Source organism: Scyliorhinus canicula, chromosome 8 (assembly GCF_902713615.1).
Source record: "Scyliorhinus canicula chromosome 8, sScyCan1.1, whole genome shotgun sequence".
Classification (NCBI taxonomy): Eukaryota; Metazoa; Chordata; class Chondrichthyes; order Carcharhiniformes; family Scyliorhinidae; genus Scyliorhinus; species Scyliorhinus canicula.
Window position 1 is genome coordinate 93644149 of NC_052153.1, and position 13543 is coordinate 93657691.

Sequence of the window (13543 nt, forward strand, 5' to 3'; positions counted from 1 at the left end):
ACCAACATAAATCATTCACTCTCAATAAACTTCATGGAAATCTTCAAGGTAACAGACATTGTAGACGAGGGAAAATGCAATGGTTTTGGGTACACACAGTTTATGAAAGCTTTTGACAAGGTAACAATACGGAGATTGAGAGAAGATCAATGGGCATGGAATAGGAAAAGGACACAATACTGACTCAAAAGATTAGTCAGAAGGAAGAAAGAAGGCAACATAGTTCATTCTTAGAACAAAGGAAATTAGAGATGGGTTTTAATAAATCCAGAATTATGCTAAAAAAGTGACAAATCAATTCAGTGCTAGTAAATGAAAGATGGATGCATTTTCCTAGAAATAATAACAGCAATAATTATAGTCAAGAGTATTACACTTGGTGCTACATGAGCAGAGGTATTTGGGAGAACAGGTTGGCTCAGGCTGACAAGGCAATTAGTAAAACAACTAATAAAATTCTAGATTTCATTTCAGGTAAAGAATATGAAAACCAAAGTGTCACGATGAGCCTATATACAAGATTAAACGTTCGTCATTTTCAATTGATAGTAGGGAGATGTCATATAGAGTGTTGAGGGTCTGTGAAATTCACATTTAGAGCTAAAAGTTGTGAGATGTTGAAGGGGTATGGGCACATGGTAAGTAAGTGTAATTAGAACTATTTGCTTAGATAAATGGCAAATGCTGACATGTACTCATTGAATAGTCTGTATTTGTGTAGTAATGCCTGCACATTTCTGCAAGTTCAGCTATAAATGCAACAGGAATCTCCAGCCTTTGGAAATGGTTTGATAAATGGATTTTGGAATATTAAATTAATTGTCTCAACAGAAAACAAATTTTCATGCCACTCAATGAAATCTCAAGATCAGGTAAAAGATGCACTTATTTATTTAATCAAGTTCTAATGCCATTTAATGATTTAATTGCCAACTAGCCTAAGACCAAGTAAAACAAATTGATAGGGTAACAACAGAACAGAGGAAATAAAGATTCCAAAGCTCCCCTAGCTCCAAAGTGTCTGTCAGAGAGAGGAAAAACACCACGGTCATCTGTACAATTTCACTATTGTACAAGCAAGACTGAGATCATAGGCCAAAGAGAAATTTCATTGGTTTTTAAAAAAAATCAATTCTAGTTGACTTCACATTTCAGTTAAACATCAAAGGAGAGCTGGATTGTCAGATGAGACATTAAACCAAGGTCTCATTCCTGTCTGCTCAGGCAGATGTGATCCCAAGTTACTCTCTGCAGAAGTCTCCCCATATCCTAACTCGTATTCCTTCACCAAAAACAGATCATCTGAGCATTCATCTCATTTGCTGTTTGAAAAATATAGCGATGAAATTCGGCTATCATGTTTGCTTACACCATAGTGACTGTATTTCAACAACAATCCACTGGTTGTAAAGTAGATGATAAGGTGTTGCATAAATGCCACCTTTTATTGGCTACAAAAACACAAGCTTATTAAAGATCAATGAAGGTACTAAATATTAAAACATTATAACATAATCCAAAGAAACCCCTTTTCAATGAATTTGCATCCACTGTATATTAAAAATAAAACTTGTAATAGTGAACAATAATATTATTGGTTATGGGGAAGGAGGGAGAACAGAGTTTGAAGTAATAAATGTATTTCACAACAAATAAGGAGAAAACCTGCTCCAGCAAGAGGGAGTGATCCTACTCCACATTTGAGCCTCAAAATAGCTAATGCGATATCTCGATGACTGGAAAGGAAGCTTAATCTGTCCAGTTCTTGGGTGACATTCAGTTCATACATTTACACATAATAATGCATTGCAACAACTGTAGATTATTAAATATATTCAAAAACAAATTTAAAAAACTAAGATTGCAAGTTTTAAATTGCAAATGGATTCTCGAGATAAGAAGATCACAATCACCATGGTTATCCCTCATTTCTCAACTAAAATAAAACCTGGTTTCACAAACATTAGAAGCATGCACCCAAGTGTTATGGCTGCGAGAGCTCAAATTCCACTTGTAAAAATAATTGCAGGTTCAAAGTCTACAAGGGAGAAGTGACAATTTCCACAACGTTATTAGTTTCATTGTTTGTTTCCTTAAAAGTTCATAATTCCAATTTACACAACTACTCAAATAAACCTTGTTTTCACACTTTTAAAGCTAAATGTATGAGGTACTTGTTTGAAGAATCAGCCAACAAAAAACACATACATAATTCTGCTGCAAGTCAGGGTGGTTTCTCTCAATGCCATCATCCAGAATGGTTACTACTACATTTCGACCAGTGTAGCCTCTCCGCCAGGCACCTACTATGTTCATATCTGACTGACAGTGGTGAGTATCATCATTGCAGTGCTAATAGGAGGAAACAAAAAGGTTTAAAGTTACTGTTAAATACAACAATCAAACTTTGAATTCAGCATAAGAGCACTTTCAATAAGAATAAATAGTCCACTATGTACAAGTCACAAGACTAGAGTGTGATGGAATTCTCTTTGGTTGCCACAATGAGTGCAGCTCCAACAAAGATGCTTCACACCATCAAGGACAAAGCAGCCGGCTTGATTGGCACCGCATCCAACAGTTTTGGCATTCATTTCCTCCGCCACGAACACATAATGGCAGTGGTGTGTACCATCTACAAGATGCTTTGCAGCAACGGACCAAAGCTCCTTTGGCAACACCTTACAAACCTGTGATTTCTGCCATCTCCAACAGGGTTTTTCAAACTGCGGGTTCCGACCCAATGATTGGTGTCGGGAGGGTCGCGGAGAGATTGCTCGTGGCATTCCCGATCGCAGGAAAAGTACCCAATGGTCGTAACTGGCTTTTAAATATAAACGATGGAGTCTTCCCGCCAGAGGCAATGGGAGAGAGCAGGTCACCTGCCCGTCACATACATTGGCACAAAATTACAGAGGAGAGTTTCCTCCATTTTCTAGTTACCAGCAAATAAGCACAAGACTGAAGAACTGAAGATGGATCATTTTGTAATAAAGGAAGAGAGGGCGAGAGACACAACTAGGCCAGAATCTCCCAACTGAATCTGCTGGAGAGAGAGCTGCGCAGGAGAGTCCACGGTAGGAGAAAGCGGAGCTGGTGTGAGCTGTATACAGAGCTCCAGCACCTCTGGTAAATTACCCATTATGAAGAAACTGAAATTGGGATCAAAGCAGAAGATGATTTCTTAAAGTATGGGTTTGTTAATTGTGCGAATGCAAATAAAGATGCAAAGCCACCTGTGTGATACAGCGCGGGGCAGCACGGCAGCATTGTGGATAGCACAATCGCTTCACAGCTCCAGTGTCCCAGGTTCGATTCCGGCTTGGGTCACTGTCTGTGCGGAGTCTGCACATCCTCCCCATGTGTGCGTGGGTTTCATCCGGGTGCTCCGGTTTCCTCCCAAGGTCCAAAGATGTGTAGGTTAGGTGGATTGGCCATGATAAATTGCCCTTAGTGTCCAAAATTGTCCTTAGTGTTGGGTGGGGTTACTGGGTTATGGGGATAGGGTGGAGTTGTTGACCTTGGGTAGGGTGCTCTTTCCAAGAGCCGGTGCAGACTCGATGGGCTGAATGGCCTCCTTCTGCACTGTAAATTCTATGATTCTATATGCAGGGAAGTGCCGGCAAATGAAATTTAAAACCCTCAAAACTCCAAAGTAATTTGAAGGCAGAGAGTTTGAGGACAAATCGCTTGATTCTTTCAAAGGATGTAGCAAGGACTTAAATCATCATCCGAAGTCCTCTTACATGGTAGCTAAAGAAAAAAATGCCCCACACTTTAGAAGAGAGATCAATTCTTCCTGCAACATTAGATATTGTTTGTACAGTCCTAGATCACAGCTCAGCTGGAAACCTGAAATGCATCTCACTTAGTGATAGCACAGGGCTTGCTGAATTTGTGATATTGCTGAGATTTTAGACGCCCAGCTTATTTCTCATTTAAAGTCAGCACAGGGGCTGTCAATACATATGGATGAAAGTCGATGTTTCAGATTGTGCAACTTTGCTAGCTTATGTTAGGTACGTTTGGCACAATGCATTTGTTGAGGATTCGTTGTGCTGTAAACTCTTGCAAGCACCCGAGCCTTGACAGCCAACGTACCTGTGTGGAGCAATGAATGTGTGTGCTCGGCTCCCATATCGGAACAGAGAACCTCAAAAGACCTGGGGCGGGATTCTCCGACCCCCCCCCCGCCGGGGAGGAGAATCACCGGGGGTGGGGGGTGGTGAATCCTGCCCCCGCCGGCCGCCGAATTCTCCGGTGCCGGAGATTTCGCGGAGACAGGAATCACGCCGGCCGGTCGGCGGCGGCTGGTAGCGGCCCCCCTGACGATTCTCCGACCCACGATGGGCCAAAGTCCCGCTCGTTCTAGGCAGGTCCCACCGGCGTAAATTGAACTAGGTCCCTTACCGGTGGGATCTGGCGGCGCGGGCGGGCTCCGGGGACCTGGGGGGCGTGGGGCATTCTAGCCCACCGTGGCCTGGCCCGCGATCGGGGCGCCAAAGGCCTTCCACGCCGTCCGGCAGGGCACAAACCACTCCGCGCTAGCCCCTGAAACTGCGGAGGATTCCGCACCTTTGGGGCGGCCTGACGCCGGAGTGGTTCACACCACTCCATCCCGCCGGGACCCCCCGCGCTCCCGGGTACGGGAGAATCCCACCCCTGGTATTGAGTGCACAGTATTTAATGAAACTCAGAACTTTCTCAATTCTTTTCAGCACCATTTCAAGATCGGGTGGAATTCCTTTTTATGCCAATGTCTGAAGGTGAATAAAACAATGATTCCAAACCTTGTCCTGACCAGCTGCCTCCTTAATACTTTTCAAGTCATGTTGGCTGCACCATCACTTGTGATTTCTCTGAAATGGATCCAGTCGAGCCCGCACTTTCCAACCATGTAACTATTCAATGCTTCAAAGATCTCTGTGCTGGTCATGTTGGTTGGTAATGTCAGGCAGCACAACAAATCCCTAACCCTAACCCTAATTGCCTTTTCAATTCTAAATGAACTGAAGCTCAAATCAAAGACCCCTCCCACCCGGCTTACTCACTCTTCAAACTTCATCCATCGGGCAGGAAATACAAAAGTCTGAGAACACGCATGAATAGATTCAAAAACAGCTTCTTCCCAGCTATTAGCAGACTTCTAAACAACCCTCTTATGGGTGGACCTGATTAATACAACACTCTTGTATGCTTAAGCCAATGCCGGTGTCTATGTATTTACATTGTGGACCTTGTGCTGCCCTTTTTTGTATTTTTGTTTTATTTTATTTTCATGTACTAAATGATCTGTTTGAGCTGCTCGCATAAAAATACTTTTCACTGTACCTCGGTACATGTGACATTGCTTTCGACACTGAAGAAATAGTTGCTTTCCAAAACTCATTGAAAGTTTGGCAAGTACGAATACAAAGCCAAAACTACTACATGTTCCCCACACTACTACAACACATCAAAAATGTTAGCAAGGGAACTGCCAATAGACTGGCAAACAGTATTCCGTTGCATCAGGCTGTGCTGATCAACAATTTTTGTCGCTTACCGGGTTGCTGCTGAAATGGCATGGAAGGAGCTGGAGTATGCAGGGGGGGCCGGGGTGGGGGTTTGCCGCCGTAGGGAACGGGCCGAGCGAGGGGCGCTGGCTGGGCAGGGGACGAGTCATGGCTAGTCGGCAGGGGAGTGGGGCAGGGAGCCCTCTGATCCGGCTGATAACTTGGAATGTGAGGGGGCTGAATGGGCCGGTCAAACGGGCCCGGGTGTTTACGCACCTGAAAGCGGACATGGCTATGCTCCAGGAGACGCACCTGAAGGTGGCGGACCAGGTTAGACTGAGGAAGGGCTGGGTAGGCCAAGTGTTTCATTCGGGGCTGGATGCAAAAAATCGGGGGGGGGGGGTGGCGATTCTGGTGGGAAAAAGGGTGTCGTTTGAGGCGTCAAAGCTGGTGGCTGACAGCGGAGGGGGTATGTGATGGTGAGCGGCAAGTTGCAAGGGGAGCAGGTGGTGCTGGTGAATGTCTATGCCCCAAATTGGGACGATGCGGGTTTTATGCGCCGCATGTTGGGCCGCATTCCGGATCTAGAGACGGGGGGCTTGATACTGGGGGGGGGGGGGGACTTTAACACGGTGCTGGATCCCCCATTGGATCGATCCATGTCCAGGATGGGCAGGAGGCCCGCGGCGGCTAAGGTATTGAGGGGGTTTATGGACCAGATGGGAGGGGTGGATCCTTGGAGGTTCGCGAGGCCGAGGGCCAGGGAGTATTCATTTTTTTCGCACGTGCATAAAGCCTATTCCCGGATCGATTTTTTTGTCCTGAGCAGGGGGCTGATTGCGAGAGTGGACAATGCCGAGTATTCGGCCATAGTCATTTCGGACCATGCCCCACACTGGGTAGACCTTGGGCTGGGGGAGGAGAGGGACCAGCGCCCGCTCTGGCGCCTGGAGGTGGGACTGCTGGTGGATGAGAAGGTGGGCAGGCAAGTTCGGGGGTGTATCAAGAGGTACTTAGAGGCCAATGATAATGGGGAGGTCCAGGTGGGGACGGTTTGGGAAGCATTGAAGGCGGTGATTAGAGGGGAGTTGATTTCCATCTGAGCCCATAGGGAGAGGGGAGAGCAAAGAGAGAGGGAGAGGTTGGTGGGGGAGATGGTGAGGGTGGACAGGAGATACGCAGAGGCTCCGGAGGAGGGACTGTTGAGGGAGCGACGTAACCTTCAGGCCAAGTCCGACTTGCTGACCACCGGAAAGGCGGAAGCTCAAAGGCGCAGGGAGTGGTGTACGAATATGGGGAGAAGGCGAGTAGGATGTTGGCACATCAGCTTCGTAAGCGTGACGCGGCCAGGGAGATTGGTGGAGTGACGGATAGGGGAGGCAATGTGGTGCGAAGGGGGATGGACATTAATGGGGTCTTCAGGGGCTTTTATGGGGAATTGTACCGGTCCGAGCCCCCGGTGGAGGTGGGGGGGGGGGGGCTTTTTGGACAGGCTGAGATTTCCGAAGGTGGAGGAGGGACAGGTGGAGGGGCTGGGGGCGCCGATTGAGCTGGACAAAGGGATAGGTAGCATGCAGTCGGGGAAGGCGCCGTGGCCGGATGGATTTCCAGCCGAATTTTACAAAATGTATGCAGACCTGCTGGGCCCCCTGTTGGTTAGGACCTTTAACGAGGCAAGGGGGGGGGGGGGGGGGGGGGCTTTGCCTCTGACTATGTCACGGGCACTGATTTCCTTGATCCTTAAACGGGACAAGGACCCCCTGCAGTATGGATCATATAGGTTGATCTTGTTGTTAAATGTGGATGCCAAGCTGTTGGCGAAGATCTTGGCCACAAGGATAGAGGACTGTGTGCCGGGGGTCATTCATGAGGACCAGACGGGGTTTGTGAAGGGAAGGCAGCTGAACACCAATATACGTAGGCTTCTGAATGTTATCATGATGCCAGCGGTAGAAGGGGAGGCGGAGATAGTGGTAGCATTAGAGGCAGAGAAGGCCTTTGATAGAGTTGAGTGGGGGGTACTTGTGGGAAGTGCTGGAAAGGTTTGGGTTCAGGGATGGGTTTGTCAGTTGGGTAAGGCTGTTATATGAGGCCCCGATGGCAAGCGTAGCTACGAATAGGAGATCAGAGTACTTTCGGTTGTACCGGGGGACGAGACAGGGGTGTCCCCTGTACCCCTTGCTCTTTGCATTGGCAATTGGGCCCCTGGCCATGGCGTTGAGGGAGTCGAGGAATTGGAGGGGTCTGGTGCGCGGTGGGGAGGAGCACCGAGTGTCATTATATGCAGATGACTTGTTGCTATATGTGGCGGACCCAGTGGGGGAAATGCCGGAGGTGATGAAGATCCTTAGGGAATTTGGGGGCTTTTCTGGGTACAAGCTCAACCTGTGTCAAAGAGTGAGCTGTTCGTCGTGCACCCGGGGGATCAAGAGGAGGGGATTGGTAGGCTCCCACTGAAAAGGGCAGGGAGGAGCTTTCGGTACCTGGGAGTCCAGGTGGCTAGGAGCTGGAGGGCCCTTCACAAACTTAACCTCACTAGGCTGGTGGAACAAATGGAGGAGGAGTTTAAAAGATGGGACGCGTTGCCGCTGTCGCTGGCGGGCAGGGTGCAGTCCGTCAAGATGATAGTGCTCCCGAGGTTTTTGTTCCTGTTCCAGTGCCTTCCCATCCTTATCCCAAAGGCCTTTTTTAGGAGGGTCAACAGGAGTATTACGGTATTTGTCTGGGAGCATGGGACTCGGAGGGTGAGAAGGGTGTTTTTGGAGCGGGGCAGGGATAGGGGGGGCTGGCGTTGCCCAACCTCTGTGGGTACTATTGGGCTGCCAACGCAGCGATGGTGCGCAAGTGCGTAATGGACGGGGAAGGGGCAGAATGGAAGAGGATGGAGATGGTGTCCTGCGTGTGGGTACTATTGGGCTGCCAACGCAGCGATGGTGCGCAAGTGCGTAATGGACGGGGAAGGGGCAGAATGGAAGAGGATGGAGATGGTGTCCTGCGTGGACACGAGCCGGGAGGCGCTGGTATCGGCGTCGTTGCCGCTCCCTCCAACGAGGTATACCACGAGCCCGGTGGTGGCGGCTACCCTCAAAATTTGGGGGCAATGGAGACGGCATGGAGGGAGGTGGGGGGCTGAATGGAGTCCCCGATACGGGGGAAACCACCGATTTGTTCTAGGGAGCATTGATGGCGGGTTTCTTGGCTGGCACAGGGTAGGTAGAGGTTGAGGGACCTGTTTGTGGATGGGAGGTTTGCGAGCCTGGGTGAGTTAGAGGGGAAGTTTGGGCTCCCCCCCCGGGGAACATGTTTAGGTACATGCAGATTAGGGCGTTTGCCTGGCGGCAGGTGGAGGGGTTCCCTCTCCTGCCTCCACGTGGGGTACGGGACAGGGTCCTCTCGGGGGTGTGGGTTGGAGGGAGGAGGGTTTTGGACGTTTAGCACGTCATGCAGGAGGTGGATGAGGCCTCGGTGGGGGAGCTGAAGGGTAAATGGGAAGAGGAGCTGGGTGAGGAGATTGAGGAGGGGACGTGGGCAGATGCCCTGGAGAGAGTGAATTCCTCCTCTTCCTGTGCGAGGCTTAGCCTCACACAGTTTAAGGTGCTGCACAGGGCCCACATGAGTAGGTTTTTCGGGGGCGAAGACAGATGTGCTCGGGGACCCCAGCGAACCACGGCCATATGTTGTGGGCATGCCCAGCACTGGGAGAGTTTTGGAAGAGGGTGGCAACAACGGTGTCGAGGGTGGTAGGATCCAGGGTCAAGCCAGGCTGGGGACTCGCAATTTTTTGGGTTCCAGTGGAGCCGGGAGTGCAGGAGGCGAAAGAGGCCGGTGTTCTGGCCTTTGCGTCCCTAGTAGCCCAGCGGAGGATTTTGCTTCAATGGAAGGATGCGAGGCCCCCAAGCGTGGAGGCCTGGATCAATGATATGGCGGGGTTCATCAAATTGGAGAGGGTGAAATTTGCCCTGAGAGGATCAGTACAGGGGTTCTTTAGGCAGTGGCAGTCTTTCCTGGACTTCCTGGCAGAACGGTAGGAAAATAGGCCGGCAGCAACCCGGGGGGGGAGGGGGAAATGTGTATATGTGTTTATTGAATATGCCGGGTGCTTATCTACTTCTTCGTTTTGTAGTTACCGGGGGGGGGTGTATGGTTTGGTTTTGGGGGTTATTGTGTTTTTTCTTTTTGTTGTTGTTAATACAGTTTTCTTGTTGTTATTTTATGTTTTTGAAAATCTTAAAAATTATTTTTTTTATAACAAGTTTTGTCGCTATTTTCCAGAAAAGTTTCAGATTTTGAGGAGAAGCAGTGGATGAAAAATCCTTCTGAGTATGAGACCCCAGGGTAAATTATTAACTTACAGTTGACTCCAAATGAAGAGACTGAACTTCTGCGCCACACCTGGGACAGATTAAAAACATGCCACAAGTCCATGAGGCTGTCAGCATTCTGGAGTAATCTCTCCAAGGAGTATCCAGTGCTGAATAAAACAAGTACTTTGTTGCTTTAGTCCTTCACAACGACCGACATGTGAGGTTGGATTTCCATCCTCACAGAGATGAAGACAGCACAAAGGAACAGGAAGATTTTACATGAAAAACATAGGACAACTGTGAACCTGATTGGAGTGAGATCATGAGGACCAAGTTGGCTCACCCATCACCTGAAAGGTAAGCAAAAATCGGGTGGTGGCATAGGCGGAGAAGGCAGTGAAGGCCAGCCGGCCAATAAAAGTGGGTCCAGGGTAAATAATTTTGAAAAACATTGACCTAGAATGACAAGGACAGCAGATTCACCATCGCAAGCTCCCCGCCCCCCACCCACCCACCCTCCTTTCCCCAAAGCCACACACCAACTGGGCTTACAACTACATCCTCATTCCTTCCATATCACTGGGCCAAAATCCAGGAACTCCCTTCCTAAAAGCACTATGCATGTTCCTACACTACATGGACTACGCCGGCTAAAGGCAGCAGCTCACCACACCTTCTCATGGGCAATTAAGGATGGCAATAAATGCTGGTCTAGCCAGTGACACCCACATCCTGCGTAACATCTAAAAAAGCATTCACATTCACAACAGTAATTAGTGACAAGGCTATTCTGCACAATATGAACAGATGTCACTTTTATTTAATAATAATACCATTTGTCAGTTTACTCCCTTCTGAATTGAACTAAAACCTACCTTTATATATGTGCAGCGACCCTATTTTATACACCTTGCCCTTCGGTTTTCAGCAAGAATATTACATTTATTTAAAGAATATGTCTAATTCAGATACATTCTGCATTCTTTTTATTTTTCAATAATGTCCAATTAACTGTGCAGATGCCAGAACAAAATCAATACTAAAATAAGAACAAGAGTAGGCTTTATCTCCACTGGCGTCTTTTTCACTATCCAGTGAGATTGTCCCACATCTATGGCCCAGTTCCATATACTCATTTGCCAGATATCTTTTAATGCCTACGTTTCAAAAAAAATTAAATGGAGATTGATAGATTTAACAATTGATCGAGCATCAATTACCAAATGCGGAATAGAGTTCCAAACTTCTACCACTTTTTGTGTGAAGAATGATTCTCTAATTTCACATCTGAATTGTTGGGCTCTAATTTTTAGACTTATGGCCATTAGTCTGAGATTCCCCAACCAACGGAAAACATTTCTCCCCATTGGTTCCCCTTAATATCTTTTGAAAATCAAACAACTCACCCTTAATCTTCGAAATTTAATGGAATACATTCTTTTGTTCAATCTTTCCTTGTAATGTAATCCTTTAAACCTAGGTACCATTCCAGTACATCTACACTGCACTTCCTCCAATGCCAATACATTCTTCATAAGATGTGTTGTCCAGGATTGCCCATAATACACCAGGTGTGGTCTCTCGTTTTATATACCTGAAGCATGATTTCTAACCCCCTGTATTCAAGTCCCCATGAGATAAAGGCCAGAATTCAATTAGCCATTTTGATTAGAATGTTATAAACAGGCGTAGAAAATAATGATCTATGTTCCTCGACACCCACTGTTTCTTGCTTTTCACCGTTCAGAGTACCCTGTTCTATCTTTGAGAGATCCAAAATGGATGCCAAATTGAGAGATCCTCACATTTGCCAAATTGAAGTCCATTTGTCACAGTTCTGCCCATTTACTGGATTTATTAATATCTCTAATCGGAAGTGTAGCAAATAATTCCGAGGACAAAAGCAAGCTGCAAGGGAATTTTGATAAAGGCATGAAAGTGACAGGTGGAAATTCAATATTAATAAAATGCAAGGTGGCAAATTCTGAATTTAAAAAAACACTTAGAATGGGGTATGTTTGGGTGATACAGAAGAGCAGAGGGAAATAGGGCTATGAAAATTCATAATGCATTAAAAATAGCATCTCAGGGTACAGGGCCAACAAACGAGGACATTTTTGTTTCACATGAGGGTGGTGAGCAACTGGAATGGGCTGCCAGAGGCAGTGGTAAACATGGGTACAATTTTTTCCTTTCTAAAAAACAGTTAGGCAGTTACATGGGCAGGGTGGGTATAGAAGGATATGGGCAAGTGGGACTAACGCAGTGATAGAAACTGGGCAACATGGACAAGCTGGGCCAGAGGGTCTGTTTCCATGCTGTAAACATCTCTCTGAATATTGGGCTTTATGGCAGGGGCAATAGAATAAACAAGCTGGAGTACTCTGCGTGGTTTTGGGCTCGAAACAAATGTCTGTGTGCAAAACAAAGCCACTGAAAGTGTGTATTTGAAAGTAACTACAGAGCAGTGAAAAGGAGAGTATATTACAGATGGGGGTAAAGGGTGTGGATAATTAAATAAAACCAGATACAAATAGAATATTAATGGAATTTATCACTTACTATGTACCACATGCTTGACCATTTGGGATCATTGAAGTAGGGATACTGGAAAGCACCAGCTTTAAAATCTCTCTTTATCCGTCTTTTTACCACCTGTTGCTGTATCCATTCCACCTGTCACCAAAACAAGTCAATAGAAAACAGATTATTATATTAAAGATTAGTAATTGTTGGGGCTGAAATGCACACTGTAAATTTTGCTATCAGCCAAAGTTAAAATTACAAGGTGAACCATCTTTGATTACTGATAGTGGATTCTTCTTTTTGAATCAGAAGCTCATTGATTCAAGACCTCCTGTACTTCAGCACACGTTAATTAGCCTCATTTGTTTCTTTTGAGACCTACTATAACTTGCCCCACAATATTGTTTCTATACCTTTATATGGAGCACCATTCTGCTTCATTACATTCATACTAATTTAGTAAGTAACTTGCAACTGAAATCAATCATTGTACTAATATTTGGAAACTGGTCTCCTTTGATAAGAGACAATTATTAAAGTTCAATTCCAGTTTAAACTTCGGAAGCCACAAGCCACAACTTCATGATATCAGTATAATAATGGGCTAACTTCCAGCTTCTACATTATCCACAGAGATGCACTCAATTTTTTTTTGAATGAATGAACTGAGGCTTAAAGAAAATACAATCCCATCATCTTTTTGATGCAAGAGAAAGGAAAAACAAAATAAAGTCCAACTCACTTGGAGAAAGAAGTAAACAAAAGAGAAACCTCTGAAATATGGAAGTGATTATGGAAACATAAAACCATGTGCTCTGTTGTGCAATTTCCATTTCAAGTTAAATATAGTTTTAAAAAATATACCGGCTACTTCACCAAAGGAGGCTCTTTAAAAGCAATTTAAATATTTTTCTTCGGTAGATGTTAACCTCAAATCAATAACAAGTTTCAACCTCAGTCTCACCAACAGTGAGCCAGAGGACCACAGAACTTGACAATTTACCACCACTTGGGTCCCCTGTCAGAAGATCCAAGAAAAATAAATAGCTGAAAATAAAGACTTGCACACATATTAAAAGCCTACATCATAAGCCATTTCGGAGAACTACACAAAAAACATTTTCCAGAAAAGGAATCTTGAGACAATATAAATTGCATTTATTTCCAGTGGGGAGCGAGGGTGGTACAGTTATGAACATTAGGTCTTTTCTACAACAG

The 13543-nt window shown here is 46.0% G+C and overlaps 1 protein-coding gene across 1 annotated transcript in view; it reads right to left on the bottom strand.

Moving 5' to 3' along the window:
- Positions 1-13543, bottom strand: part of LOC119970392 (proprotein convertase subtilisin/kexin type 5-like) — a 520270-nt gene that overhangs the window by 429721 nt on the left and 77006 nt on the right. The window contains 2 exon segments of the mRNA XM_038804933.1: positions 2209-2352; positions 12362-12475. Of these exon segments, the coding sequence (XP_038660861.1) occupies positions 2209-2352; positions 12362-12475 (258 nt within the window).